Source organism: Aspergillus ruber (genome assembly GCF_000600275.1).
Source record: "Aspergillus ruber CBS 135680 unplaced genomic scaffold scaffold00004, whole genome shotgun sequence".
NCBI classification, from domain to species: domain Eukaryota; kingdom Fungi; phylum Ascomycota; class Eurotiomycetes; order Eurotiales; family Aspergillaceae; genus Aspergillus; species Aspergillus ruber.
In genome coordinates, this window is record NW_024467300.1 from 905,766 (window position 1) to 933,147 (window position 27,382).

At 48.9% G+C, this 27,382-nt stretch overlaps 14 protein-coding genes across 14 annotated transcripts; 6 read left to right on the plus strand and 8 right to left on the minus strand.

Annotated features, from left to right (window-relative positions):
• Nucleotides 1-198: 198 nt before the first annotated feature.
• Nucleotides 199-801, minus strand: EURHEDRAFT_400315 (RNA polymerase II mediator complex middle subunit MED9; the record flags this gene model as incomplete). Its single annotated transcript, XM_040780006.1, has 1 exon — nt 199-801. The coding sequence occupies one exon, from the start codon at nt 799-801 to the stop codon at nt 199-201; it is 603 nt and encodes a 200-aa protein (XP_040641858.1).
• A 451-nt stretch (nt 802-1,252) lies between these two features.
• Nucleotides 1,253-2,977, plus strand: EURHEDRAFT_449067 (2,3-bisphosphoglycerate-independent phosphoglycerate mutase; the record flags this gene model as incomplete). Its single annotated transcript, XM_040783782.1, has 4 exons — nt 1,253-1,283; nt 1,343-2,074; nt 2,132-2,714; nt 2,764-2,977. The coding sequence occupies 4 exons, from the start codon at nt 1,253-1,255 to the stop codon at nt 2,975-2,977; spliced, it is 1,560 nt and encodes a 519-aa protein (XP_040641859.1).
• A 180-nt stretch (nt 2,978-3,157) lies between these two features.
• Nucleotides 3,158-4,230, plus strand: EURHEDRAFT_272144 (uncharacterized protein). The gene is made up of 2 exons (XM_040778162.1): nt 3,158-4,039; nt 4,107-4,230. Exon 1 carries the CDS (start codon nt 3,614-3,616, stop codon nt 4,028-4,030), a length of 417 nt encoding a protein of 138 aa, XP_040641860.1. The 5' UTR covers nt 3,158-3,613; the 3' UTR covers nt 4,031-4,039; nt 4,107-4,230.
• Nucleotides 4,231-4,363: 133 nt separating this feature from the next.
• Nucleotides 4,364-6,375, minus strand: EURHEDRAFT_449435 (alkaline phosphatase; the record flags this gene model as incomplete). Its single annotated transcript, XM_040783812.1, has 2 exons — nt 4,364-6,000; nt 6,057-6,375. The coding sequence occupies 2 exons, from the start codon at nt 6,373-6,375 to the stop codon at nt 4,364-4,366; spliced, it is 1,956 nt and encodes a 651-aa protein (XP_040641861.1).
• Nucleotides 6,376-8,265: 1,890 nt separating this feature from the next.
• Nucleotides 8,266-8,864, minus strand: EURHEDRAFT_449478 (tubulin-binding prefolding complex subunit YKE2; the record flags this gene model as incomplete). The annotated part of the gene is made up of 4 exons (XM_040783816.1): nt 8,266-8,325; nt 8,387-8,447; nt 8,505-8,700; nt 8,804-8,864. The coding sequence occupies 4 exons, from the start codon at nt 8,862-8,864 to the stop codon at nt 8,266-8,268; spliced, it is 378 nt and encodes a 125-aa protein (XP_040641862.1).
• A 384-nt stretch (nt 8,865-9,248) lies between these two features.
• Nucleotides 9,249-10,732, plus strand: EURHEDRAFT_513208 (AAA family ATPase VPS4; the record flags this gene model as incomplete). Its single annotated transcript, XM_040786142.1, has 4 exons — nt 9,249-9,547; nt 9,619-9,951; nt 10,013-10,463; nt 10,511-10,732. 4 exons carry the CDS (start codon nt 9,249-9,251, stop codon nt 10,730-10,732), a joined length of 1,305 nt encoding a protein of 434 aa, XP_040641863.1.
• Nucleotides 10,733-11,833: 1,101 nt separating this feature from the next.
• On the minus strand, nt 11,834-12,156 carry EURHEDRAFT_272334 (uncharacterized protein). Its single transcript, XM_040778163.1, has one exon. The coding sequence runs from the start codon at nt 12,054-12,056 to the stop codon at nt 11,895-11,897; it is 162 nt and encodes a 53-aa protein (XP_040641864.1). The 5' UTR covers nt 12,057-12,156; the 3' UTR covers nt 11,834-11,894.
• EURHEDRAFT_409507 (zinc-dependent alcohol dehydrogenase family protein) lies at nt 12,107-13,426 on the minus strand. The gene is made up of 2 exons (XM_040781091.1): nt 12,852-13,426; nt 12,107-12,783 (listed from the first exon to the last, which is right to left on the minus strand). Exons 1-2 carry the CDS (start codon nt 13,360-13,362, stop codon nt 12,257-12,259), a joined length of 1,038 nt encoding a protein of 345 aa, XP_040641865.1. The 5' UTR covers nt 13,363-13,426; the 3' UTR covers nt 12,107-12,256.
• Nucleotides 13,427-14,992: 1,566 nt separating this feature from the next.
• On the minus strand, nt 14,993-17,745 carry EURHEDRAFT_409509 (FTFMHR domain-containing protein). Its single transcript, XM_040781092.1, has 3 exons — nt 17,536-17,745; nt 17,423-17,474; nt 14,993-17,364 (listed from the first exon to the last, which is right to left on the minus strand). Exons 1-3 carry the CDS (start codon nt 17,630-17,632, stop codon nt 15,075-15,077), a joined length of 2,439 nt encoding a protein of 812 aa, XP_040641866.1. The 5' UTR covers nt 17,633-17,745; the 3' UTR covers nt 14,993-15,074.
• A 53-nt stretch (nt 17,746-17,798) lies between these two features.
• EURHEDRAFT_472880 (catalase) lies at nt 17,799-20,270 on the minus strand. Its single transcript, XM_040785356.1, has 11 exons — nt 19,974-20,270; nt 19,793-19,922; nt 19,719-19,742; nt 19,450-19,660; nt 19,291-19,383; nt 19,234-19,241; nt 19,058-19,181; nt 18,717-19,004; nt 18,580-18,664; nt 18,092-18,520; nt 17,799-18,035 (listed from the first exon to the last, which is right to left on the minus strand). Exons 1-11 carry the CDS (start codon nt 19,996-19,998, stop codon nt 17,959-17,961), a joined length of 1,494 nt encoding a protein of 497 aa, XP_040641867.1. The 5' UTR covers nt 19,999-20,270; the 3' UTR covers nt 17,799-17,958.
• Nucleotides 20,271-20,542: 272 nt separating this feature from the next.
• Nucleotides 20,543-22,852, plus strand: EURHEDRAFT_409511 (GMC family oxidoreductase). The gene has a single exon (XM_040781093.1). It carries the CDS (start codon nt 20,838-20,840, stop codon nt 22,575-22,577), a length of 1,740 nt encoding a protein of 579 aa, XP_040641868.1. The 5' UTR covers nt 20,543-20,837; the 3' UTR covers nt 22,578-22,852.
• Nucleotides 22,847-23,346, plus strand: EURHEDRAFT_409512 (uncharacterized protein). Its single transcript, XM_040781094.1, has 2 exons — nt 22,847-22,974; nt 23,025-23,346. The coding sequence occupies exons 1-2, from the start codon at nt 22,965-22,967 to the stop codon at nt 23,243-23,245; spliced, it is 231 nt and encodes a 76-aa protein (XP_040641869.1). The 5' UTR covers nt 22,847-22,964; the 3' UTR covers nt 23,246-23,346.
• A 682-nt stretch (nt 23,347-24,028) lies between these two features.
• Nucleotides 24,029-24,973, plus strand: EURHEDRAFT_400324 (Dyp-type peroxidase; the record flags this gene model as incomplete). Its single annotated transcript, XM_040780007.1, has 1 exon — nt 24,029-24,973. One exon carries the CDS (start codon nt 24,029-24,031, stop codon nt 24,971-24,973), a length of 945 nt encoding a protein of 314 aa, XP_040641870.1.
• On the minus strand, nt 24,832-27,015 carry EURHEDRAFT_272383 (uncharacterized protein). The gene is made up of 4 exons (XM_040778164.1): nt 26,362-27,015; nt 25,998-26,302; nt 25,801-25,922; nt 24,832-25,742 (listed from the first exon to the last, which is right to left on the minus strand). The coding sequence occupies exons 1-4, from the start codon at nt 26,798-26,800 to the stop codon at nt 25,070-25,072; spliced, it is 1,539 nt and encodes a 512-aa protein (XP_040641871.1). The 5' UTR covers nt 26,801-27,015; the 3' UTR covers nt 24,832-25,069.
• Nucleotides 27,016-27,382: the final 367 nt, after the last annotated feature.

Here is a 27,382-nt window from a genome sequence, read left to right on the forward strand (position 1 = left end):
TGCCACAGAGCTTGTGTATAACTTATTGATCGAGTTGGCAAATCCCTAATATGCCTGTTATGTCACAAGACCAGTGCATCTGTCCGTTGACGGCCAAGGTCCCTTCCCAGTGATCGAGCCGCCCAACAATAGCCTTCTGCCCAACAGAGAGTGCTAGGAGAACTTTGATTGTATTGTCCACATATGTCAACATTCTCCTCAAGTATGGTGCATCTTGGATTGCTGAGACCTCGACTGGCCGGCTCTTCTCCCAAAGTCAGAGATGACCGATTGCAGCTTGGAAGTACGGTCCTCGAGCTCATCAATCTCCTGGCCTTGCTCTGCAACAGAACGCTGCACATCCGGAAGTCCTTCCACCACTGCTTGTGCTTTTTGGATCCGGATCTTTATGGAGCTGGCTTCCGTGGGCAGGTCCTTGATGTCAAGCGGAGGAGGTGCGTTGGAACTAAGGGCAGCAATTTCAGCGGCCATGGAGGCAGGTCCTACTGCAGGATGTTGGCCGCTTCCGCTTCCCGTCACTGTCTGCTGTTGCTGTTGTTGAGACTGAGCGTCTGAAGGACCTCCCGCGCCCGTGGCATCTCCAGCAGCTCCTGGACCCGTGGCATTGTTCGAGGGAGAAAGCAACCGAAGGAGAAGTCCGTGCAACGGTGGGATGATATCAAAGGTCTGGGGAGGTGGAAAAGGCACGGCTTGCGGTGTTGTGGTGGTAGTGGTGGCTGTCGGCTCTCTGGCAGGGGTCTCGGGCGCGGAGGACAGCTTTGGCAGGGGAGTGATGGCGGCAGTGGGGGATCGGGACGCCATTGCGGGAGCGTGGGGTAATCAGTGAGTAATATTTTCCACTGACAAATTACTTCAATTCGCGTTGGCCTGAATAATAATTGATCGGGTGTGATTGTCAGTTCCTGGTTTCGGCTGTTGAGTAGGAAAGAGTCGGAACGCGTTCGATCGCAGCGGCGGACGAGAACGGAGGTTTTCCCGTGACGTCGAACAACCAAAAGCGTCACCGGGAAGAAGCGCTGCCCCTCCCCATACACATATTATTATTTCTCTCCCTTCACCGGTCGTTTTTTTTCTCTTCTTCTTTCTTTTCTTCATCACTTCCCCCTTTTTTATATTATTAGTGGTGAGTCTTCTCTTATCTCTTTAAACCGAGAACCTGCCCTAATCCAGTGCTATAAAAAAAACTGTTTGTTCTGTTGACATTCAACAATTGACCTTTTTTGTTTGTCTTGCAGGTGTCTCTCGATTCACCATGGCCAAGGTCGACCAGAAAGCCGTTCTGAGTAAGCTCGAAAAATGCTCTACGAACGCTGGCAGTTTCACTCATATGGTTTCTTTATAGTTGTGATCGACGGTTGGGGCGTTCCCTCCGAGAGCTCGAAGGGCGATGCCATCACCGCCGCTGAGACTCCCTTCATGTCGGGCTTCGCTGAGGCCAATTCCAAGACCGCCCAGGGCTACACCGAGTTGGATGCCTCGTCGCTAGCTGTCGGTTTGCCGGAGGGTCTCATGGGTAACAGTGAGGTCGGTCACTTGAACATTGGTGCCGGCCGTGTGGTCTGGCAAGACAGTGTTCGCATCGACCAGACTCTGAAGAAGAATGAACTGAAAAAGGTGGACAACATTTCCAAGTCCTTCACTCGTGCGAAGGAGGGCAATGGTCGTCTGCACTTGGTGGGCCTGGTTTCGGACGGTGGTGTTCACTCTAACATCACCCACTTGATCGGTCTTCTTCGTGTCGCCAAGGAGATGGAGATCCCCGAGGTGTTCATCCACTTCTTCGGTGATGGACGTGACACCGACCCTAAGAGCGCCGCCAAGTTCATGGAGGATCTTCTTGAGAAGACCAATGAGATTGGCATTGGTAAGATCGCCACGGTTGTTGGCCGCTACTGGGCTATGGATCGTGACAAGCGCTGGGACCGAGTTGAGCTCGCGCTCAAGGGTATTGTCTCGGGTGAGGGCGAGGAGAGTTCTGACCCGGTCAAGACCATCAAGGAGTGCTACGAGAAAGGCGAGACGGACGAGTTCTTGAAGCCCATCATTGTCGGAGGCAAGGACCGCCGGGTTCAGGGTATGATTGATTAGCTTGCGTTAACTTACGTGCATGATTTATTGACTGACTGATCAGATGATGACACCCTCTTCTTCTTCAACTACCGTTCCGACCGTGTCCGTGAAATCACCCAGCTCTTGGGTGACTACGACCGCTCCCCCAAGGCCGACTTCCCCTACCCCAAGAACATCCATATCACCACCATGACCCAGTATAAGACCGACTACACCTTCCCCGTTGCATTCCCTCCTCAGCACATGGGTAACGTCCTCGCTGAATGGCTCGGTAAGAAGGACCTCCAGCAGTGCCACGTTGCTGAGACCGAGAAGTACGCCCACGTTACTTTCTTCTTCAACGGTGGTGTTGAGAAGCAATTCCCCGGTGAGGTGCGCGACATGATTCCCTCGCCCAAGGTCGCCACGTACGACCAGGACCCTAAGATGAGCGCCGCCAGTGTTGGTAAGAAGATGGCCGAGCGCATTGGCGAGGGCAAGTTCGACTTCATCATGAACAACTTTGCTCCTCCTGACATGGTTGGCCACACTGGTGTCTACGACGCTGCTATTGAGGGTGTTGCTGCCACCGACAAGGCCATTGGCGAGATTTATGAGGCTTGCAAGAAGAACAACTACCTTCTCTTCATCACTGCCGACCATGGGTGAGTCTTCCTAACATAGTACCCCTAGCTAGTTGACTAATCGTCATAGAAACGCCGAGGAAATGCTCAACGAGAAGGGCACCCCCAAGACCTCGCACACTCTCAACAAGGTTCCCTTCGTGTTGGCCAATGCCCCTGAGGGCTGGAGCCTCAACAAGGATGCCGAGGGTGTTTTGGGAGATGTTGCACCGACCCTCCTTGCTGCCCTTGGTATTGAGCAGCCTGAGGAGATGTCTGGCAAGAGCCTTTTGGTCAAGGCATAGATAAGTATATAATAGATCTTTCCCTATAGAGGGTTGTATGATGTGGTATGAAGAAATGAACAATTAATCGATGATCTACTATGTGTTCCGAACAAGTAGAACGTGCCAGAACGTGCCAGATCTCAGAACCTCATGATCGACAGAATTATCAAAGTCTGAATACGACCAGCTACAGCTTATCCCCACCAAACCGACCTCAGCTGAATGTCCAATTCACCCCAAGACCCTAATTATCCGGCAATCGACTCTTCACCGCTCCAGTTTCACCTCCCACCCCCCGAAAACTTGAATCATGCTTTTTTCATTCTGGGTTAACATTTTGGGGTTAACCGGGCCCATCCATCTCATCTTGTTCACCAGATCGATGCGATCGGTCCACTTGTATGGCCGGAACTTTTCCCCATACCCACCTAAGCGGGCCGTGGGCCTTGACGAGTGGTCATAGATAGGTTGTTACTTCTGCACGCTGTGCACATATCCATTTTGGCCACGCAGGTCCGTGTCATCGAGATTAAAGATCGGGCCATAGCTACAAATGTAGAGTAGAAATAGCACGCTCCCGCCATAGTTGAACAAGCACCTCAACTCTTTCTTCTGACTTCAATACTTCATACCAATATCAAAACAACCGCCAATATGCACCTCAAACCAACTATTATACTCACCCTCTTCGCCGCCACCACAACAGCCCAACTCCTCGGCGGCCTCCTCCCTCTCTCTCCCGCACCAGCTCCATCCCCATCCTCCACCCCCTTCCTCACGCCCTCATCCTCCGCCTCCTCGTCTGCCTTGAACCCAGATGACTACGACTGCATCTACCAAAACCGCGGCTGCGACTGGACTAAATCCAAATACGGTTACGGCAACGACTATTGCGGCGTATCGCCGTTCAAGCCCGGGCAGACGCTCAGTGACGGGAATGTGATTATGGCTGTTGCGTCGAATGGGACGAGTGAGGCTTGTACGAAGTCTGCGAGCCATGCTTGTTGTAAGGCGTTGGATGAGAGTCCTTGTACGAGGGGGGAGAAGTATTTGGAGTGTTATGAGAACTAAGGATTAGAGGTGAGTGAGGCTGATTGGATTATGTGGAATTTGTTTGGTGTGATGGTAGTGCTGACTGGGAATGTAGATTGTGATATCGAGATTCATCGTCCGTCTGATACATGTGCAAATTCTTGATGGAAGATGGAGATATGTGAAGGCACTGGAGTTTTATATACTTGAGGATGTCGACTTTCTCAATCATATGTACACTTCGGAGAGACATCTAAACCAAACTCCTAATCAACACATGTCAAAACAATTGAAATGAGTTTTTCTCAATAATGTATGAAACTCAGAATCTTGAACCCGGGATGCACACATACATCACAAGCCAACGACATTTTAAGACTTTGCCTCCCGACCCTTACTCGCCAACCCAAGACATTCAGCCATATAAAAAAAAATATCCACAGAATTATACACCCCCCCAAACAACTCCTGACACGGCCCCTGCGCAAACACAGGCACATCCGTCAACGAATGCACCCCCTGGTCACTATCCAGCGGCAACGTCCCATTCACAAGGAAACCGGTAACTGCATCCTTGTAGTTAGCAACGGGGCCATTTGCCGGAGTACGCGGGCCATCTGCGTGAACCTGGTAATTCTCGCGGTGGTCTGGGAATGCTACGACGCCGGCGTGCAGGGAGTATCGCGGATCCCAACGCGAGGGGAAATGTACGCCCTCGGAGTAGCGAAGGCTGCTTCCACCGCTGCTCATGGTGTACCCTGAGAGACCTGAGTTCTCGTAGTATCCGACTGCGCGACGCTTTGAGCGGTCGTCTTTCTGGGCGTTCAGATACTCTGTGTCGACGGAGCCGGTGACGTCGAAGCCGTGGCCGTGGTCTGCGGTTACGAGGATTAGGGTATCTTCGAGTTCGCCTAGGGCATCTAGTTTTTCGATTGTTGCGCGGACGGTATCATCGAGCTCGAGCAGTTCGCCGAGCGAGCGGTCGTAGTCTAGCGAGTGCATCTGCTTGTCGATACTGGCTGCTTCGGACATGAGGAACCAGCCGTCTTTCTCGTGGCGCGCGTTCAGGATGTCGATGGCTTTCAAAGTCATGTCCTTGAGCCCTGGGAGGTCTTCTGCGTCGCGGCCGGAGCCGTCGGGGTAGTTACTCTGGTTGAGAAGGTTGGCTTGGTAGACGTTGCGGTCGAGCCATGTTGCCAGGTTTGAGGTTTGGAAGACACCAAGGGATCTGGTATCATTCGGGGCGGAGTGTAGGGCAGTGTTGTTCCAGAGGACGTTGTAACCCTGTTCCTCAAATAAAGTATAGTAGTTTTGCGAGGCGTCCTGGCTTTCGAGGAAGTTCTCGGCTCCAGCACCAAATAGGACGTCTGGACCGCCCCATTTTGTCCACTCGTAGTCTGTCAAGCCCTCGTAGAAGGCGTTGATGACATGCTCATACTCACTCCGGTCTGCCGTGTGTGCGGTCAACCCAGCCGGGGTGGCGTCTGCCAGGAACGCCGTGGAGACAACACCAACACCAGCATTGGGATACCGACGACGGAAGATCTCAACGATGTTTTCAAACTTGGGGTCATCCGTGGCATCTTCGGAAGAGTCGACATACACACCCAATGCGTTTACAGTCGTTTTGTGACCGCTGTACAGCGCCGTCGCAGAGTTGGCACTATCTGTGATGAATGAGTCCATCGAATGGGTCATCTGGTGGCCCAAGACGGGGAACTTGTCCATTGCCATTTTGGTCATATATTTGCCGTTGATGCTGCGGTGGGCGATTAGACGAGCTGCAGTGATCATGTTGGTGGTCATGCCGTCGCCAATAAACAAGATGACATTCTTTGCACGACGCTTGGCGGGCATGTCGCGGACGGTCCAGGTGGCCGTTGTCGTTTGGTCTCCGTAGTAGGTCAAAGTCGCTTCGTACTCGCCAGGCTCGTCGAGCGCAATTCTGCGGTATGCCTTGGAAGTCACGTTGACGAGAGACGCCCTTCCTGCGTCCTCTGCGAATAGATCTATATATAATTAATACTAAGCCCCCAAGGTAATAGACCAGATAGATTAGACTCACCCTCATACCATGAAAAGTCCCATCGTTCCAGCTCAGGTTCCTCAACACCAAAGTACTCCGTCGCCGCCTTAGAATCTTCGCCTTTTTTGGCAATGGTGAACTTGAAGTCCGGATCTGGCTCGCCCTTCCGAGCCTCAGAGCCATTGACAGGCGAGTGCACCTCCAGTCGAATATCAAAGTACTGCCCGGCCAAGAAATCCGCCTGGTCTGGAGGGAAAACACATCCCAATGTTGGACAACCACCCAAGCGCTGGAAGGTCTGCGCTAGGACAGTAGCCGGCGCAAAAAGCGCAACACTCGAGATCCAGAGAAACCTCATAGTGGTTAATTGATTAGGTTGGCTGGTGGATGAACTCAATCAGGAGAAGTACTCCTGGGCGTCCCGTCGCCTTTTTATCATTGCTTTAAGCACTGCCAAGGGACTGGGTTTAGTGAAATTTCCAGTCTAGGCACATTTCATCAAAGGAATTGGAAATTGCTATCTATAAACAGCCGTTTGCGATGAAGCGAATTGACAATGGTTTCTCCCACCACGTGCTGGAGCCAAGAGCCATGGCGGACGGTGCCAAGACAGATGTCATCAAGTCGTATTTCAGTGTCGCAGTCGTTTATGTATAGAACAAGGGGAAATTTCGGCTAATTGCGTTTATCGCGCATTTTCGGAGCTGAGTTATACTAATCCTCTGTTGAACGTTGGTTAGGGTTCCATTGGGATTTATCTTTCCCGGCGTGGAAAGCATTTATGGGGTCATATGGATTGCTGATATTGGAATGCGTCAATTTGTTTGTACTACAGCCACATGCTGGCTTTGTACTGATATACCCTCGCTTACTATCATCAGAATCATCGACATCATCGTACTGCCATAATATCAGATGTTGAGATCGTTCCATGGGAGACAGGATGTAGACCTGCCGTTTAGGGATAAGGCTTCTTTGCAATAAGCAGTGCATTTCTACTCTGGGACATGGTGAATACATAATGTATATGTAGAAAGCGTTTTAGGATCCGTATACATGTAACTTAGCCTCTCGCGGTTGTCTAGACAGTTACATGAATATTTTGAGTCTCACTTATTCGAGATCAACCTTTCTTCATCATATTCAAGTGGTAGGCATCCTCTAGCGTGGACGGGCCACATATATTGGCATAATGGCTCTGCAAAACCTCCCAGCTGAAATGCTCCTCTTGATCGCGTCTCACATGAAAAGCAGAGATAGATATCAAATTCTTGTCCTAAGCTAACCGTCGCTTTCGTAACACTTTAGATCCATATCTCTACGAGTAGAACTTCAAAAAATCTAATGGCTCAGCCTTGAGCTATGTAGCACTTTATAGGAAGCCCTCGACTGCGCGCAAGGCTCTCAACACTGGGGCAGACATCAACAGCACTGACAGATTCGTCAACAATGAAAACAAGAGAAGAAAACATGAGAATGATATCCATATGTTAATCAATGGTGCGGTAATTGGTAGCTCACCGGAGATATTCGATTTGTTCCTAGAGTTCGTTGCTTCAGCCTTGCCAGCTTTTGATATCTATGCTGTTAAAAGCAAATCCTCTGCATGAACATTATTTTTGATGCTATTTTTGCAGGCAGCGCGGAGATTGTTCGTGTACTGCTTGAGATGGGCTTTGATCTCAATACCAGGGACCATCCTCAGAAACTACCACTTCATGTCGCCTGTATGGACGAACTTGCTGTTGTTGTTGATGTCCTACTTGCAACCCAAACACAGATGCCAATCCACAGAATTTTCTAGGGGATTTATTCCAACACTTATTAGATTGCATCAATTCAGACAGGGCTTCCTGATGCCATTGTCAGCTTTGACACCGCTGCTGTTTGAACACATGCCCTCAGTGGCATTATGACTGGCAATGGAGCATAGCTACAAGTAGAGACCTCAAATGGTTTTTGGCCCTAGTTCTTTCATTACTGAAATAATTTTTGAGATAAAATACAAGTGCCCTGCTAAGGCATCCCGGAAATCCCAAGCCCAAAGGCCCAGCTTTGCAAGCCTTACTATCGTCCTAGGACGATGTTTGTCCGTGTCGTTAACAACTAGATTCCGCTGGCCTCCGCAGAAGAGGAAAGGGTCCCTATGCTACTCCTAGAACAACGCGCTCCTTTTCTGATCTATCATGAAGTGTTTGGGGGTATCTGTTTATAGAACTTTTTGAGATGGCGTTATCGACCTGGGTGTTCATGCGGAAGCAGACGCGGCAGCGGCCTGTTGCTGGATGTTGGTTTGGAATTGGATGATCTGGGTGATCATGTAAGCATGTGTAAACTCGCGAGAGGGATATTCCAGATCAAGTATGTACCTCTGTCCGCTTCTTATCAGCCTTCTCTTCGGTTTCCTGGATTTGCGTTTCGATCCGTTTGCTGGTGTGTTGTCAGTGGTCGTGGAAGCTATTATTTGAGAAATTTTCAAAGACATACATCTCCTTCTCGATAAACTCGAGACGGCCATTGACAGCCATGACAGCCTCGGTTTTATCCTGCTTCAATAGAACCGGCCCGACGAGTTTGTAGATGTTGGATTCTTCGTCCAGCGAGGCGAATTCATCCTGAACACCTTGGTTTTCCTGCTCCTGCGACTCGAGTTTCTGACGGGCGTCGACATATCCTTCGAGTTCTGGAACATTTTTGATTGTTAGCGACGTTGGAGATCTGAGAGTGATTGTGGTGATATGATGTTGCGTGTCATGAGGATGGAGGGGTAGCGTAGTTGCACATACCAGTTTGCAGCTTCTGGAATTCCTCCGAGAGGCCCTGGAGCTGCTTCTGTGCTTCAGCCATGGTGTTTTATTGAACCGGGGATTATGCGCGAGTCAAAAGAGGATCGTGGAGAAGGAATGGACGACGTCGGAGTCGAAGAGGCCCGTTGGCGGGGAGAACCAAATGGGCGGCAGAACCTCCGGACGGCGTAAACACTTCATCTTTCATTCAGTCCGGACCCCGCAAAAATCGCACACTTCTTGCTCGCTTTGACGCTTCAGATTAATATCTTCTTTGAGACGGTGCTTGTTTGCATTTGAAAACTCTGGTCTGGTTATTCGTCTTATATTACGCGCCCCCAAGCGGCAAAGCGGGCACAACCTCCTACCTACCCTTGCCTCTCGCCTTCATCCATCTCGTACCTGAACAGCGAAACGATCGAAATATACGAGTTCTTCATCCACCATGAGCAATACCGACTTCCTCGGGCGGGCAATCGACACTGTCAAGAAGGCCATCGAGAACGATAATGAGGGCGAGTACGAGAAAGCTTATCAAACCTACTACTCCGCACTGGAGCTGTTCATGCTCGCCTTGAAATGGGAGAAAAACCCAAAGTCCAAGGAGATGATCCGCGCAAAAACAGGCGAGTATATGGATCGTGCAGAGAAACTCAAGAATCATCTGGCTCAATCGGACGGGCGACAAAAGCCGAGTGCTGTGGGCGCGAATGGGAAAGTGGCGCAAGGAAGTGGGAAGGGCGGGTATGTTTTGCGCTTCTGTCCTTTACCCCTCGGGTTATGATTTGTGCTAACTTGTCGCTTTCTTTGTGTAGGGAAAAAGATGACGATAACGAAGACGCCGATTCCAAGAAGCTACGGTCAGCGCTGGCCGGTGCTATTTTGACGGACAAGCCCAATGTACAGTGGGAGGATGTTGCGGGTCTCGAGAGTGCAAAGGAGGCTCTGAAAGAGGCTGTTATTTTGCCCATCAAGTTCCCGCATCTGTTTACTGGAAAGCGACAACCATGGAAGGGTATCCTACTCTACGGACCTCCAGGTACCGGAAAGTCGTATCTCGCTAAAGCCGTCGCGACAGAAGCAAACAGTACTTTCTTCAGTGTCAGCAGCAGTGACCTGGTATCGAAATGGATGGGTGAAAGCGAACGGTCAGTCCTCGGCTGCTTGATTCTAGTTAGAGAGAATTTGCGACAACTGACGCCTCTGCAGACTTGTGAAGCAGCTTTTCAATATGGCCCGGGAGAATAAACCGGCTATTATCTTCATTGACGAAGTTGATGCACTTTGCGGTCCTCGTGGTGAGGGAGAATCAGAGGCTTCCCGTCGTATCAAGACTGAATTACTGGTCCAGATGGACGGTGTAGGCAAAGACTCCAAGGGTGTCCTAATTCTGGGCGCAACGAATATCCCGTGGCAGCTTGACGCGGCCATTCGTCGCAGATTCCAAAGGAGAGTGCACATCAGTCTTCCTGATCTTAATGCACGGATGAAGATGTTCGCGCTAGCTGTCGGTTCAACGCCGTGCGAAATGACGCAGGCGGATTATAAAACGCTGGCTGAGATGAGCGAGGGCTATTCCGGCAGCGATATCAGTATTGCTGTGCAGGATGCTTTAATGCAACCTATTCGTAAGATCCAAACTGCAACACACTACAAGAAGGTCCGTGGCTTCTTCGTGCATATTGAAACAGCACTAACCAAATACAGGTCATCCTCGATGGCGCAGAGAAGGTCACTCCATGCTCACCAGGAGACCAAGGTGCAATGGAGATGTCCTGGGTCAAAGTCGAAGCAGACCAACTCCTCGAACCCGCACTTGTACTCAAGGACTTTGTTAAGTCTGTCCGCAGCTCCAGACCAACAATTAGTTATGACGACCTCAAGAGGAACGCGGAATGGACCGAGGAATTCGGTAGTGAAGGAGCATGACGAATTACATTCTCTATGCCTCTTGTGGTTGTTACATGACCTCGAGTTGATGAATTGCATGATTATTGATATCGCTGATTTTTCAGACGTCTTTCCTCCCCTGCGTCCCTCATTTTCCACTTGAGAGCGAATGAACGGCTGTAACGGGCTATGTCCATGTTTATTTTGCTTTTTTTTTTTTTTTTGTTCGAGTGAGCTTGGTGTTCAGAAGCGGTATATCCGATTGGAACGGCGAAGGCGTTGCAATTTTCATATTCTCTTTTGGTCTCTCTTATTTTGACTATCGATCTCGCAAATACTGGAATGCATTTTTTTGCGGTTTTAAACTAAAAATAATTACCCTATTCATTAACATCACGTAGGTATTTGAGATGAACCACTTCCCATAATCAACACTCATCCTGCACTCTCGTTGTTAATTGAGTAGAATATGCCAGATATTCTTAATTCTCCCAGATAGGCTTCCGAAAACGGCCGTGAACTCGCCTATATCTACCAAACTTATTCAACTAATAATCCAATTCATTAGACACATATATGGACGTGCATTGAAGAGATGGCACAACTCATTTAAATAGAATGAAAATCACAATCCTTTAAATATGTTGAGGTTGCTAATGCCCGCTCATCCTGAAATTCATGTTCGAGGCGTTTTAGGAATCGAGGCTCAAACCAGAACACTAAAGGGTCCTGGTTTGGCATAAGTAAGTGTCCACTGTCAAATGCCATATCCATATGGCCCTGTCGGAGAAAGCTGCCGTCTGGGTTGAGCATAACTTGTGTTAACATAGGACTCTTTATCCAAGCTTCATCTCTCAATAACAGCCATGTGGGATGCACGTCTCAGGCGATTGATCTCAATATAACATGTCCGCGGTCAGCAACAGTGCTCTATGGCGCAGCGCTCTCCGTGTTCGCGGAAAATACCACGTCGGCGGCAAACAGCGAGGCGATTAATACCAAACTGTTACTGCAATAACAAGGTGCCGCGGATGGCGATTGGCTGGTGTACTACGTGTGCCCTAACGACGATGTACTCTATACCCGGACTGCTGGTGCTTTGATGAGTTCTCTCATCTCTGACAAGTATGAACATAGAATACGTGCTCAAGATCTGTACCCATTGACTCAGTACCGGAGCAATATGGGATAGACAAAAGGATCAACTTGCAACGACGTATGCCGAAGATAAGGTTCGATTGTTGTAGTGTTCCTGAAGGCTCTGAGCCATCTTAATGAAGTATGTAACCATCTCAACTAGATGAAGCAGGATCCACAAAAGCAATGGTTGTTCTATGCGAGCTGTGCCATGGGTTAGGTGCATATACAAATTATGGCCGGGTTATAGAACAAAGCTAGAAGTCCGACTTCACCCTTATGACATCTATCGAATTAGGCTTATTTATAGTATGTGTTTAATCTATTGGAATGGGCCCATAAAGAACAGACAAATCTTGTTTACATATATTTCACAGTATCACAAACACTCAAGTATCACAAACCCTTCCCCAGCGAGGCTCAACACTAAAACTCAATGCAAATCTTACCGATATGCTGACCTCCAGTGAGATAGTTGAAAGCCTGCACAACCGAGTCACGTCCGAACTTGAAAGACTTCTCGACGGGCAAAGGGAGATCGTGAACGCCGACAAAGCGCACAGCCTCCTCAAGCTGCTGCTTTGAACTGACCATAATTCCACGAACAACAGCACCCTTGCTCAGCGCCAAAATTGCAACATCTGGCATCTCCTCCTGCGGTGCCGAAGACAGGAAACCGATAACAGAAATCACACCACCGTAAGCAATAGCCTCGATAGATTGCTTGATGGTTCCAGAGCCTCCATTCTCCAGGATAAAGTCAACGCCTTGGCCATCAGTAATCTTCTGTGCTTCGGCGGCCCAGTCGGGTGTTTTCTTGTAGTTAATTGTATGGTCGACTCCGTACTTTTCCTTGACATACTTGAGCTTCTCATCAGACGAGGATGTGATGATGGTGCGTGCACCAGCGGCCTTTGCCAGCACAAGGCCAGTGGTGGATACACCACCCGTTCCTAAATAAGACAACTCGTCAATGCATTTCCTAGAGGTAGAAAGAAAATAATATAAATTCGGAGCTTACCTTGGAAGAGAACGGTCTGTCCCGGCTTGAGGGGAGCAATTCCATACAGCGAGTTCCAAGCAGTAGCCCCGGTGCAAACCATACTGGCCCATTGCGAATAGCTGAGGGTGGATGTTTCCGGCAATTTGACAACAGCATGGGCAGGGACGGAGATGTACTCCCTCAAGACCCCATCAACAGGACCACCCAGACCGGTAGTCCAAGATTTCATGGGACCATACAACGTCGCCGGGTCAAATGTAATGATCACCTTGTCGCCTTGCGAGAAACCTAAAACCCCCTCGCCAACTCCAACCACGTCGCCAGCTGCATCAGAGCCAAGGACGACTTGATCTTTGACGGTAAATGGATACTTCCCAGTAGAGATGGCGACGTCTCGGAAGTTCAGGGCAACACTCCGAATTTTGATCAAGACTTCGTGCTTGCTAGCGGACGGAATAGATTCTTGATATTCAGCAAGCTTCTCCCAGGTGTCCTGGGCAGTCAATCTGAGGACAGTTTGGGTGCTCATGATGGGCGGTGACAAAAGATGGGAAGGAAGAATATAGTTTGAAATGGAGGATATAGGAAAAATACAGTGAATTATCTTTAGTGGAAGACTATATAGGGACGAAAGGTCTACTGGGGTATTTATAGGGAAAATGCCAAATCTATCAGCATTTCTTCCCCAATGGTAATAACGTCGAGAGTGAAATCTCATCCACGGCAGAATTGGGGATAAAAAAGACTCCCCAATTTTTTTACCCCGAATGATGACAAATATAGGGCTGGGGTGATCAATTGCATTAGAAAGTGATTTGTCTAGAAAAAATTGGCCTCTTATCACTTAACGAGTACAAGGGAATGTCTATCAGTTGCAATTTTCTATTGTTCAGTGTTTCCGGCCACCGTTGCTAATTGTTAATGTAGACCCTAACTAAAATGAGCCCAAAGATTTCGATATAAGTCGATGCATCCTGCCGCCTTGTTTTTCTTGTACTTTGTACAGTTCCTCACTTGAAATGACGGAAAAACCATGACAGAGAACTGAATACCACGCACCAGTCCTGGCATCATCGGCCTTATTAGCGACGATCACCCTCACCTCATCGGTAGCGACATCGTGACTGGCATACATCAACTCTCGTCCGCGATTTCGAAAAGGCAAAGGTTTTCCGTGAGCACTATCCGTTCGTCGAGACCATTCAAGGTACACTCGATGACAGGTTCTGGAAAATGAAAGCAAACAGGTGGATGTTGTGTTAAGTCTGTCATCTACCCCCTTCTATTACGTCCGCTTCGCCTCGTGCTAACGCCTATTTGAACATAGACTTTGCCGACTGCGACCACTTACTCGCCACAGAAGCCATTTTGTGAGGAGTGTCTGGATGCACCCAACCAGGCTTTATAATTCACACCTCAGGCGCCAAGGTCATTGTGTGGAAGATGGAGAATCGGCCTCAGAAATGGGGAGAGTTCATTCCACGGCGGTACGATGATTGGAAAGGGTTTCGAAGGCATACCGCAATTCTTTCCAACATCAGCGATAGCGATGACGTGCACACCGCTATCGCTTGCCCTCCTACCGTCTACGGACCGTCTCTGTTTACTCTCTTTACGCGTTCGACTCAACTTCCCCGCATGTTAAATGTGTTCCTTCGACGCAGTCGGGATTTTACCATCAAGGGCAACCAGAACAAGCGGAATATGATCCATACCCAGGGCGTTTCGGAGATATATATACTGCTTACCGAAGCGGCCATGAATCAACATCCTGGTGAGCTGTGGGATAATGACGATACTATTTTGCCGAGCAAAGGAGTTCTTCTGTGGAGAAGCGAGCAGGGAGATTGCCTACCTTGGCTTCGACAAGGGTTACTTTGACTCCCCGGAACCAGACGAGTTGACCAATCAAGCAGTTAGCAGGTTTTCGTATGGTGGACAGATGAAAACCAGCTCGATCAATCCGGGCTCTGTACAAAGAGCGTCCAAAATTTTTGGATGGAAGCCTCAAGCTTGAACGATATTCGAAGACCTGGAACGAACCTTGGACGTTGAAGTATCTCTATGGCCACAGACTGGTCTCAATCCTAATGATATCTCAATCAATATACCATAGAATTCTATATCAAGATAAAAGACATATTATAACGAGTATGAGAAGCCAGTATGATTTTGGTCTTGCTAATATATAAACTGTAGCTCAGACTGTATTTCATTATCTATATGTGCGGGGCAAAGTGTTTAGGAACGAGACAGTTCAGATTCTAGGAAATCAGCAATGATCGATAAAGACAGACCAACTCGATGCTCGAAATGAAATACATGTATTCCACTAGAGATATCCGCCCATAACCGGGCTGTAGCAGCTGCAAGCCGGCGAATCTGTATAGAGGGTTCCTCGGTGGAATCGACCACTTCTAGATTGGTTTCTCCCACGAGGTTGCGCGTCATACCAAGCAATTTCTGTTCATCATCGCGTAAGGCCGCCATGCCGCCAATGCGGACAACTTCTGCTGCCTCCTGCATCCATCTTGTCAAGAGAAAGGCACACTCTAGGTAGCAAATAGTGTGTTCGGTGCTCCAGTGGAGGGCCTGCGTATGTGCCACGTATGGTATACCGATACGGATCGGAATACTCAGGGCATGGATACACTGCAGGATGGCTCGGTCCAAGGAAGGTGAGCGAGCGAGCGGGCATAGCTGCGTGTTGGTGCAAGCTTGTCGAATGCGCTCAGGTTCACCGGAGGCGAGATCACGGCACGCCCCTAGGTTGGCGTTAAGTCGAATGTGCGCCAGACGGAGCAATGCGGTTGCACTGAACCCTAAAGGACCTTTTGGAGAAGAGGGATTAAGTGTTGACTCCGTCGTCGCTTCCCAGGACCGTTGCCAGGCCCGTAAGGCTTTCTCTGTCGATTTAAGTGACATCGACCATGTTTGAGAAAGCTCTTGCGCATGACAGCCTTCCGCTTGACGGTCAAGAAAGATCTTCTGCACAATCCCATGAATGAGGACGTAGTTAGAAAATCCTGACACAGCTCCTTTGTCGGAAATATTTTGTCCCATGAGGAGCTGGTCAAGGGTGGAGGTAAAGGGACGCTCGCGCAAGCGGGACTGTGCACGGTGCCGCTGCCAGGTAGTAAAGGAAGGGGCATTCCATTCCGCTTCACACGACGGTAGGCAAATTGCGACCTCTTGGCTTAATATCATGGGTGGGATGTTAAATGTGATGCTCTGGAGATTGAAGAAGACATAAGCTACCAGTAGAGTACGCCGCCGCTCTTCGTGAGCGATCCAAGCTGACCACTCCACCTCCTGGCCAATAATGTTGTCATCCTGGTGTATTCCCAGACACCGTACGAATACAGCAACCTGACTGCTCATGGCAAGGCTTTCCCGCACAAGTGGCTCTTCGCACCATGCTGTCATAGCCATAAGGATAATCATGGCTTGTACCTGCTGCAGAGTTGGATACGGAGCTTCCCATACCACGGCGCCCTCCGCCCCCAAGGTATGTCGAGGGGTGTGAGCATCATAGGGCGAATACGACACAGGCCTTACCGTGTCACTTGCTGCTAGCGTGGTCAATTGTGCTATTGTTTGCTTACGGTGGCTTTGCATGCATTCGTCTATCAGAGTCCGGCAGGCCCCGTACATTTGGTAGGCCCTTGCTTTTTCGAAGCGATATAACGCACCGAGTGAGGTCAGTGCAAGAAAGAGTTCCATATCGACTTTTTCCGGGTCAAAGCTTGGTAAATGAAGGAAAGGCATATGATGATGAAATCCACGGAAATAACCTTCGAGATAGCGCGCAAGGGTATGTCTGGAAGGAAGCGAGAACTCTATCGGGGTAGATAAAATGGATTTGCTCTGGGACAGCTTGTTGGAAATCGCCTGGTAGGCTGAAGCAGACACTGCCCATGGTTTTTCTGCTGTGTCGTTTGCCAGGTCGGAGTGACTGGTGTTTGGTTGGTCATCAATAGATGGGATTCTGGGAGGAGGCGATGCGGCTGAGTTCAAATCTTGGCCCGGGTGTATCGTCGGAGAGTGTGGTTGAGCCTGGGGACTCGATTCAGCGAGCGCTGTTGGGAACTCAGGTCTCATAAAGTCCAGGTTGGCCGGAAGGGAGCTCTGATGAAGAAGTTCAGATAATGAAATGTCTGTATCCAAGAATTGAGAAGGGACGAAGTCATGAAAGGCCAATGAGCTATTCTCATCAAGCAGGTCAAGCTCATTCAATCTGTCACCATTTGGTTGCATAAAGCCCGGATTAGAAAAGCTCTCGGTGGAAGAGCCAAACATGAAAGGGGTCACGGGTAATGCAGGGTTTGATTGTGTTGAACTGCCCGTATCCAAAGCCGAGCTGGTATTTTCCATGATACTGTTGTCCCCCAAAACTTGAGGCAGTGAATCTGCCACCAGATCGGTTCCGTCTCGGCCATGAGAATTGGTTAGTGATGACGAAAGCTGACGAGGAGTCTCCGTTACGCCTGTGGTCGCATGAGAAAGCCGTTCATGGCGGCTGAGAAGATCCCTACGTGTCTTCCACTGAGCTGGTGAACCGATTGGGGGATGAATTGGGCCTTGCTTACTGTCGGGAAAACGAGCGACCGCACTGGCAAACAAATGGTTTCTCTTGGGTATCTATGGTGAGCAAATTAGTGAATATCTTCCCCTTCTATGAATTGGGGTAGAAAGTACGGACGTGTGCGCTCATGCCTCTGCAAATGTTCCAGCCGCTTGAATTGCTTATCACAAAAACGGCATGGGGCGATATAGCTTTTAGGTCTCCCACGCGCCATCTGCAAAGATATTCCGTCTGCATAAAGTTGCACGATGGAGAAAGAACGGTGTGGTAGGGGTTTTCTTCTCCAAGGACGAAGGCGAAGGTGCTTACATCAGCGGTGACGTTGGGGAGGCAAGGTGCCCTCGTTGATACTACACGACTAACGAGATTCCTTTAACTGCCCACACGGTGCAATTTATTCTGAATTTTGCTGCGATCTCGCACCGCCCATGCACGAAGAGGAACATCTTGATAAGAAGAAATATACCTATTCAATGTCGACAATATTTTCAACTCGCAGGTGAATAAAAACCGATTCAACACTAAAACACAACGTCTTCTTCATGAGCTCTTGATATTTGCTTCAGTCACAGTTTCAAGACGAGCACCCAGTCGTGGATCGACGCGTCCGAATAGGTCTAACTCCAGTTAGCATATATCATTGTTAAAACTTGGAATGCTGATCTTAACATACCGTAAACCTTAGATCGGAGTTCTTTGCTCTCAACACCCTCAACTGTTGAGGCCGCGTTTTCGATAAATCTATCCTGATGGCCTGGTTCCCGGCCAAGGACCTTCCACAACCCAGCAGCTTGCTCAAAATCCGCATCGTCAACACTGCTGGTAAAGCTGCACACTTCCCCAACCCATTTCTCATGTTCGGTTATAGTACTAGCAACGGGCCTTGTCTGAGTTGCCGAGCTCGTAGCAAACTTTGTAGGCCGGAGGGATGAGCCAACATAATTGGGGTCATCACCATAGTTGGATGAGAAATTCATAAACCCATCTCGCTGGAAGGGGCAGTATACCGGAGCATGGGGCGCGTTGGTGGGAAGCATTTGATAGTTTGTACCAAGTCGGTAGCGGGCAGCATCTGGATATGCGAACATGCGCGCCTGAAGCACTATATTTAAGTGATTATTAGCTTTCTGGTTGGTTGATCTTTAGAACGTTTTTACCCACTTGGATCGGCAGAAGGTGCAAAACCTGGGACCATGTTCGATGGCGAAAATGCGGCCTGTTCGATATCTGTGAAGTAATTTTGGGGCTACAATTGATTAGCAAGCGCATCAGACCTTGGGCAGGATTCCATTGCTTACATTACGGTTCATGGTCAGTCTGCCGATCTGTCGGAGTGGATAGTCCTGGTGAGGCCAGACTTTGGTCATATCAAAGATGTTCCACTTGTAATTTTCAGCGTCCTTGGGGTCCATGACCTGGACATAGACATGCCAAACAGGATAGTTTCCGCTTTCAATTGCGTCGAACAAGTCTTGCAACAGGAAATCTGGATTCTCTCCGGCCATCTTTGTAGCTTCCTCGCGGGTAAAGTTCTTGATACCCTGCTGGGTTTTGATATGAACCTTAATATACTTAAACGAACCATCCTGAGGAAGGAATGAGCGAAGTACGACGAAAGAAGCTGGTTGAGGGATGCTACCTCTTTGGTAAATTTGTATGTATGTCCACTGTAGGCATTCAAATGCCGGAGCGACGCAGGGGTTCCTCTGTCACTGAACAGGTGCATGAGTTGATGAATACCTTCAGGATTACCCGTGTGAAAGCTAAATAATAGTCTGTTAGCCCGGATCTATCGGGACAATCAGTACTACGTACTCCCAAAACTGCTATTTGTCAATAAATTGCCAGGTACTTGCAATCGAAGCGGCTTACCATATTTGGATCAGGTCTGTGGGTTTTTGGGTGCCTCTTGTGCGATCGATTCATGGATGGAAACTTGATCGGATCTCGGACGAAGAATGTGGGCTGCGAGGGATATCGCAGTATCAGTGATGGTCCCGCAATAGCGTAGATACACTGAAGAAAACTCACCGTGTTGTTGAACACCCAATCCTGGTTTCCCTGGTCGGTATAAAGCTTCATCGCCCAGCCATGGACATCACGGACGGTATCTGCAGAGCCACTCTCAGGCCCGACGGTAGAAACACGCAATAGGACATCAGTCTTTTTTCCAACCGTGTTGAGGAAGCTAGCTGATGTAATATCGGTGCAATCATCAGTGCACTCAAACACGCCGTATGCTCTGAGACGGGTTAGCTCGACAAAGCAGAAGTGAATTGACTTTGGTATAGTCCTCATACCCAGCCGCTTTAGCATGAACCACCCTGGGCATAGTCAGAAATTATTCTTCTCATCTAGAGGCTGTGGGACCTACCTCTCTGGGATCCTCTCGCGAGAGAAATGAGCCAGAGTTTCAATCAATTGGGTGTCTTGGAGCAGAACTAATCCACCACCTGATCCATTCCGAACCTGAACGCTCGTATCGTTTCGGGCATAGGGACAGCCTGAACGTCGTCAGTCATCTTCCGTTTCTTTGGAGATTTGACAGTTCCTACCCTCGGCCAGAGTGTAGTAAGACATTATTGACTGCTTCTGGTGTATTGTCGGTAATCCTTTTGCGAGCAGATTCAGGTCGCCTAACTAGGATTAATGTGTTAAGAAGTAGCCAGCGGCTTTTATACCCAGAGCGACCCTTCCCTAGAACTGATCTCCAATCATGATACAACCTCCAACGCACGCAACATGGCGAATAATAGCTCATGGATTACCGAGGCGAATACTCTTTGAATGATACTGGCTGCATCACCGCTCTGGGCAATTATTGGCCTTGTATAGCAACATATCTTCCCCGCATATCGTCGACGAGTACACAGTGGTACTCCGTATGTACTTCGATCGGGACTGACGGCATGTGGGGCGATTAGGGCAAAATGTCAAGTCGACACCGAATCGGGCCGTGCTCGGGAAGTTCTTGATTGGTCAGTTAGTATCTCCCAAAATGGCAACGTACAAGGATCTACACAGCACAGGAGACCATGGCTGGATCATGGCAACGTCAATTGTTCTAGTCTCACATGACGAATTCTCTGCATAACCAGAGATAGTCCGCATCTCAAGTATGTCCTCTCTATCCAGTCCAGAAGCTCCACCGGTTTATCCAGCTGAGTAGGTCTCCAATCGAATCCAGCTGTTCTAGATGCTCCTCATTATGCCACTCCACCCGTCAGAATAGATGTAACGGACGTCATATAACCCCTCATGAGGAGGGGTTAAAGAAAGAAAACCAGCAACTGCAATGCGGCATGTCCTTGTATCAGGCTTCAGGGAAAAGCTATAAAGCACTGCTTCCTTCTTTACTCGGTCCTCATCACCACTATCCAGATTGTCCAAGCTTCTTCAGCTCAATTATATCTCCCATCATGGTTAAGAATGGCTCTTACTTCGATTTCGTGGTTGTCGGTGGCGGCACGGCAGGTAACACCGTCGCCGGCCGTCTAGCAGAAAACCCCAATGTTACCGTCCTTATTGTCGAAGCGGGCGTTGGAAATCCTCTAGAAGTCGAGGAGATCACTACGCCTTCTTCGGCCATGGACCTGCGAAACAGCAAGCATGACTGGGCGTATAAGAGTACGATGGTCAAGCGCGACGACTACGAACGAATCGAAAAGCCCAATACCCGTGGTAAAACGCTCGGTGGTAGTTCATCCCTGAACTATTTTACCTGGGTCCCCGGCTGCAAGCCAACCTTTGATATGTGGGAGGAATATGGCGGCGAAGAATGGACATGGGATCCCCTTGTCCCCTACCTCCGGAAGAGCGCAACCTACCATGACGACCGTGGTCTTTATGAGGCCAACTTGTCCAAGATCGGAGCAGGTGGCCCTATCCACATCTCTCATGCTGAGCTTCTTGACGAGATGGGGCCCTTTCGTGACGCTGTCACTAAGGCGTGGACGTCCCGCGGCCATAATCTTACCGAAAACATCTACGATGGTGAAATGATTGGACTCACTCACTGCTGTGACAGTATTTACAAGGGCGTGCGTTCTGGAAGTTTCCTCTTCGTGCAGGACAAGCCCAACATTACCATCCTTCCTCAGGTTCACTCGAAGCAGTTGATTATCAACGAGGCAGACCGCGTCTGCAAGGGTGTGACTGTCATCGACCCCTCTGGTAACGAACTCAAATTCTACGCCAGCCGTGAGGTCATCCTATCCCAGGGTGTCTTTGAGACTCCGAAGTTGCTCATGTTGAGTGGCGTTGGTCCCTCTCGCGAGCTGACAAACCATGGCATTAACACGGTTGTTGACTCGCGCCACGTTGGCCAACACCTTCTTGACCACCCGGGTGTGCCCTTTGTGCTTCGCGTCAAAGACGGCTACGGCATGGACGACCACCTGCTACGCAAAGGCCCTCAGAATGATGCGACCATTAAGGCCTACAATAAAAACCACACGGGACCCGCCGCCTCTGGACTCCTGGAGCTAGTTGGTTTCCCGCGAATTGACGACTATCTCGAGAAAGACAAGGAGTACCGCAAGGCCAAGGCTGCCAACGGCGGCAAGGACCCATTCTCGCCATACGGACAGCCCCATTTCGAACTTGACTTTGTTTGCATGTTCGGCAGTGCCTTTCAGTGGCACTATCCGGTCCCCAAACAGGGCAACTACCTTACTGTCGTCGTCGACCTGGTCCGTCCAATCTCCGAGCCTGGAGAGGTGACTTTAAACAGTGCCGATCCCTTGGTCCAGCCAAACATCAACCTCAACTTCTTCGCCAACGACCTCGACATCATCGCCATGCGGGAAGGAATTCGATTCAGCTACGACGTCCTCACCAAAGGTGATGGCTTCAAGGACCTAGTCGTCGACGAATACCCATGGGAAATGCCGCTCGACTCGGACGAGGAAATGAAGCGGGCAGTTTTGGACCGGTGCCAGACTGCATTCCACCCTTGCGGTACTGCTCGGCTGTCGAAGAGCATCGAGCAGGGTGTTGTTGATCCCAAACTGAAGGTTCACGGCATCAAGAACCTTCGCGTTGCGGACGCCTCTGTTGTCCCCGTGATTCCGGATTGCCGGATCCAGAACTCGATCTACATGATTGGTGAGAAATGTGCGGACCTGCTCAAGGCAGACCACAGGGATCTTTTCGAATAATTGTTTAGTGACCGTGTACGGGGTATAATGAACATAAAATCTACTTCTTGTCTTTTACTCCTACGGTTGCCACCAACATTCATTCATAGTACCAAGATTCAAAAAAGCTTGACTTGTAGATCTTGACCCACCCTGATCGGTGGCTCGATTAGGAAATTGTACTTGGCCAATCACGTTTACTTCGTCTAGATGGGATGGGACAGCCATGGGCTCTGTTTGATAGTGATGTCAGCCTGCGGGGAAATTTTATGTATGGCCTTGAAGCATAACGAAGGCCCTGGATATAAATATTTCAGTGTCACTATTATGCTCTTAGACAACCTACAAGTATTCCTTGAAACATACATCTTTAACCTCTCAAAAAAAATCCGTTTATAAGCAATCAACATGCCTCAGGGTAAGTCAAACCGGTAACAATTGATCCTGTTTTCAAGCTCATTTGTCCAGAGACACAACCCCAGCACAAAGAAGGATTCATGGAGAGATTCTTCGAGCACCACCACCATCATCACGATAAGGACAGCAATGGCAACAGCAACAGTGATCAATCCAAAGCGCGGGATCAGAAGCCTCAACAGAAGGAAAGCGAGATGGACAAGCTCCGTGACTACTATCACCGGGACGAGGAATTGGAGGAGCAAGGGAAGACCTATGGAGGATTGATGTGATTATTATCATTTCATGCTATTTTTTTTTTAACTATTCTGAATGATATATGCACATATGTGAAATTTGTCAATAGTTGCATGATCGAATATTCTACCTGGTATTGTTAAGGTCTAGCCCGTAACTGCACTCCGTAGTATTGTATGTCCTAAGACTCAGGTATGGAGGCCGATACAGTTGTAAAACCCGGCATATCTCATGGCAATACAATACGCCTGAACCTCGACCTCCGCAATGAGCCACAAAAATGCATGATGTCGACACACCTCAGCATTGCCGAATCCGGAAATACTATTCGGCCAATGAACGCGCCGCTCAAAAACGGTACGTCGATTGCCACCTCCTCAGCAATTTCTCCAAAAGGAGCTCTGGCATGATTTCACCATTGCTCTAGCTGGGAAATAACCAACAAACCGACACTCATTCGTCGAACCAGTGGCCATGGTCACATGGGGTAGTGTGCTGCGAAGATGTCATGCACGGCGAGTAGACGGATCACCACATAACTTGCGCGAGAAACAATCTCAGCACGAGATTCAGATGCAGGAATGAAGATGAATCGGATTGGTAATACGGTTTGCAGTGATTTGTTACCGGGTTTCCAGCGTCAATTCCACCGTCTCGCGAAGCCGTTAGCACCAGGGCGAACGCAGGCAGCGTTGTATTTTACTTTTGCTAAGCAATCACGATTGCTTTCGCCATATCAGCAGTGTCTTCGAGATAACCATCCATATCGCGTTTTATACCATCCATTTTCTACCAGTAAACCGGCGAACGACACAACAATGGGTGAGCGCGCCAACATCCAACCGCAGAGGGTAGACGCGCCGCTCACGCAATTCGCAACCTTCCTCGTCCTGTCCGTAAACGACAGTCCAGACGCTATCAAAGAAGTCCGCTCGACCATCGCTAGTATCGAAGACCTCACCAAGAACATCACTATCCGCGACCTCAATTCGTTGTTCACATGTACCGTTGGCATTGGAAGCAACATTTGGGATAAATTGACCGGCCTCCCGCGACCGGCTGAGCTGCGTCCTTTCCAGAAGGTGAAGGGCAAGGTTCACACGGCCATCTCGACACCGGGAGATATCTTGTTTCATATTCGTGCGGAACGCCGGGACCTATGCTTTGAATTCGAACGGCAGTTGATGGACTGCCTGGGTGACGCGGTCTCGGTTGTTGACGAGACAGTGGGCTTCCGTTACTTTGATATACGTGACTTACTGGGATTCGTTGATGGCACGGCAAATCCTATTGGTCCTGCTGTGCCTGAAGCGGTCCTCGTCAACCAGGAAGATAAATCTGGCGTCGGGGGCAGCTACGTTGTTGTACAGAAATACATACATGACTTGACGGCGTGGAAATCTCTCAAAACAGAGCAACAAGAGGCTATCATCGGACGAACCAAGTCGGATAATATTGAGTTGGATGACGCGGAGTCAGGGCAGCAATCTCACAAGACGCTGACGACAATCGAGGACGAAAGCGGCGAGCACGAGATCCTTCGAGATAATATGCCATTCGGGTCTCCGGGGTCGGGCGAGTTTGGGACATACTTCATCGGATATACGGCGCGGTTATGGGTTATTGAACGGATGATGCAGCGCATGTTTGTGGGAAATCCTCCTGGGCTGCATGATCGTATACTCGATTTCTCCAGGCCACTGACAGGTACAACTTTCTTTGCGCCATCTGCCAGCGTGCTTGCTAGCTTAGAAGATGATTGAATCATGATATCTCTTGTATTGAGGCCAGAATCTCTTAGCAAAAGAAGTTCCCACAGCCGTTGATTTTCTCTCTTCTTGGGCCAGTATAAAAAGAAATCAGTATCCACGCACAGTGGACAGCAGTGAATCCGGAGTCCCTCCGTCATCTAAGAAAAATGGCAGTTTCCCGTCCCATGTTCGACAGAGCATATTAAGGAGACATTTCTCAATTCCCTGATGTGCCTCCAGGCTGAGGTGACCGACGATATCCGTCATTTGTATGACATAGTCTATCTTCAGTTCACCGTTTGGATAATAATTCGCAAAGTGATTGTGAAGAAAGGGTCGCAACAAATGAACTGAGCTCTCCCAGGCATGTCGGTATGTCTGGAGCGAGATGTCCAGAATTGCCAATCCATTGCTCTGGGCAGAATAGGCCAAAGAAATCGATTCTTGTACCATGATAGTAATCGCGAACAGACATGCTAGTCTGTCATAATTGGATTCGTGATGTTTGGTTTTGAATGTTTGACTCTCAACTTGAAAGTCATTCCGAATGAAGAGGACTGCATCATATAACGAGGGATAGACGGACAGTCCGCCCATGTACAATTGTGATGACATACCCATCAGATTGCGCATATCCTGGATGAAAGAAATCAGCCATAGACAGCGCATTTTGTGCAAATCAATGGAGCTCCCTAGTATGCTTCGTCTAATGCTATGCTCTGAAATTTCCGAAAGATCATTTGTAGACTCAAACCATGACGGCTTGGACATGAAGGAAACACTAGGCTAATTAGTTTTATACTTCGGAAGTATATAGACCTAGTTGTAGATAGACTTACAGACCAACGACCAGTTCCAGTCTCCAGTCGCTACGTAGTTGATGGAGACCCCCTCTAGCATAAATCATCTTTTGGAGGCCATTCCGATGGATCTTCCATTCTTCTTCTGTTCCCCAATATCTCTGTCCACGACGTCAGTGTTAGTATTGCCATTTAAGGAATTGGAAGCAGGGAGAAAACGATAATAATGGACTTACTTCAAACGTCAAAAGCCGGACAACAGCTGCGAATGCATCATTGCTCAATGCCTTTTCGGAGTCATTTAGCCAGTGATTCAAAATTTGAACGGCATTTGCCTTGAATTTCAAGGCTTCGGGGGAATTTGTCCCTCGAGTCGGGGTCATTCCCCCATAGTAATGGGCCAAATGCGCTGCGGAATGTGCCATGATAGCATTGAACGATGCAGGATTCGAGAGATCAAGGGGAAACCAGACGTCCCTCATGGGATTAAAATTGGATGCCGGCATATTTTCAAACATCATAGTAGCGTGTGTGCTCAACCCTGTTCCGATATAAGTTAGACTTGGTTTAACTCGCGATTTGCTGGTTGGTAGACAGTACAGTGATGGATTAGCTTGTGGTGTTGGCCTGTGAGCCTAATTGGAAACGAATCAAAGGGATCAAGTCGTGTAGATGCCAAGGCATGGTTGACTCCGGTAAGAAGCTGAGCAGGGACCCCTGGTATTCCAGACTGTCCGGTCTCGACATTGTCCACGTCTGCGACTTGTTCTGTTGCTGGACTTTCTTGCACGGTGACAGCGAATGCATTTGTGCCTTGCGATTCAGAAGACGATGCTGAGCTCACAAGTCCCTCCTTTGCAAGAATTGGGAGCGCTCTCCGCCTAGTCTGTTGCCGCTTTTTCTCCTTTCTGGCTTTCTGTCGTTCGGCCCAGTGAGCACGCATGGCATGGTTCCGTGTCCCAGAATGGTGCCCGTTAAGGACAAAGGTGAACCGAGAACCTCCATTTTCAGCTGAGGGTGAGCCTGTCATTGATGGCATAGAATTTGGAAACCTGGAGGCTGCTGCCGGGTTCTCAGCTAGAATATTTGTGATGGTTTGTGGCCCGAGGCGGTGGCCACTTTGATCTATTATGAAACTACTTAACGCATACCTTGTTAGTGCCTGAGGAATACTATTATTTTCGAGGTCGACTATCAATCTGTGTTGACATTATTTAGTAAAGAGTGCTGGGCTGATATCATGAACTATTCTTCAATAGCACTTGCTGTCTTTTTAAAAGTGCGTATAATACAACGTCACCGGCTCCTAGAGGACCCGGATTACCTAATTTGGATGATTCCGGCTTACCCTAAAGGCTGGAGCAGGGAATATCCTTATCAATCCATCTGTGAGGATGTACCCATAGAGTCTGTGATTTCTGGCATGAAACGGTGCGATCCAAACACGTCATGCTTGAAATGTGCCAATATTTATCCAAATAACATGTTCCATGAGGAATGCATTCTACGAGCTAAACAGAAAAACGACTACAAAAAAACCCTGCATCCAGTTCACGAACGCCTAAATACAAAAACCCGCAGTAACTGACGTGCAAAATGCGTATAGGGGGAATCACATCAA

Bases quoted from the DNA above. Each gene is read 5' to 3' on its own strand.
- EURHEDRAFT_272144 (XM_040778162.1), top strand. From the start codon at position 3,614: ATGCACCTCAAACCAACTATTATACTCACCCTCTTCGCCGCCACCACA.
- EURHEDRAFT_272334 (XM_040778163.1), bottom strand. From the start codon at position 12,056: ATGCACCTAACCCATGGCACAGCTCGCATAGAACAACCATTGCTTTTG.
- EURHEDRAFT_409507 (XM_040781091.1), bottom strand. From the start codon at position 13,362: ATGAGCACCCAAACTGTCCTCAGATTGACTGCCCAGGACACCTGGGAG. The intron at 12,784-12,851 runs GTAAGCTCCGAA...TGTCTTATTTAG, and splicing joins ACAGACCGTTCTCTTCCAAG to GAACGGGTGGTGTATCCACC.
- EURHEDRAFT_409509 (XM_040781092.1), bottom strand. From the start codon at position 17,632: ATGGCGCGTGGGAGACCTAAAAGCTATATCGCCCCATGCCGTTTTTGT. The intron at 17,475-17,535 runs GTCCGTACTTTC...TGCTCACCATAG, and splicing joins GCAGAGGCATGAGCGCACAC to ATACCCAAGAGAAACCATTT. The intron at 17,365-17,422 runs GTAAGCAAGGCC...GAAGACACGTAG, and splicing joins GGTCGCTCGTTTTCCCGACA to GGATCTTCTCAGCCGCCATG.
- EURHEDRAFT_472880 (XM_040785356.1), bottom strand. From the start codon at position 19,998: ATGTCTTACTACACTCTGGCCGAGG. The intron at 19,923-19,973 runs GTAGGAACTGTC...GACGACGTTCAG, and splicing joins TTACTACACTCTGGCCGAGG to GCTGTCCCTATGCCCGAAAC. The intron at 18,036-18,091 runs GTATGTTAAGAT...AACTGGAGTTAG, and splicing joins ACTCCGATCTAAGGTTTACG to ACCTATTCGGACGCGTCGAT.
- EURHEDRAFT_409511 (XM_040781093.1), top strand. From the start codon at position 20,838: ATGGTTAAGAATGGCTCTTACTTCGATTTCGTGGTTGTCGGTGGCGGC.
- EURHEDRAFT_272383 (XM_040778164.1), bottom strand. From the start codon at position 26,800: ATGCCATCAATGACAGGCTCACCCTCAGCTGAAAATGGAGGTTCTCGG. The intron at 25,923-25,997 runs GTAAGTCCATTA...CGTCGTGGACAG, and splicing joins TCCGGCTTTTGACGTTTGAA to AGATATTGGGGAACAGAAGA. The intron at 25,743-25,800 runs GTAAGTCTATCT...TAATTAGCCTAG, and splicing joins CTGGAACTGGTCGTTGGTCT to TGTTTCCTTCATGTCCAAGC.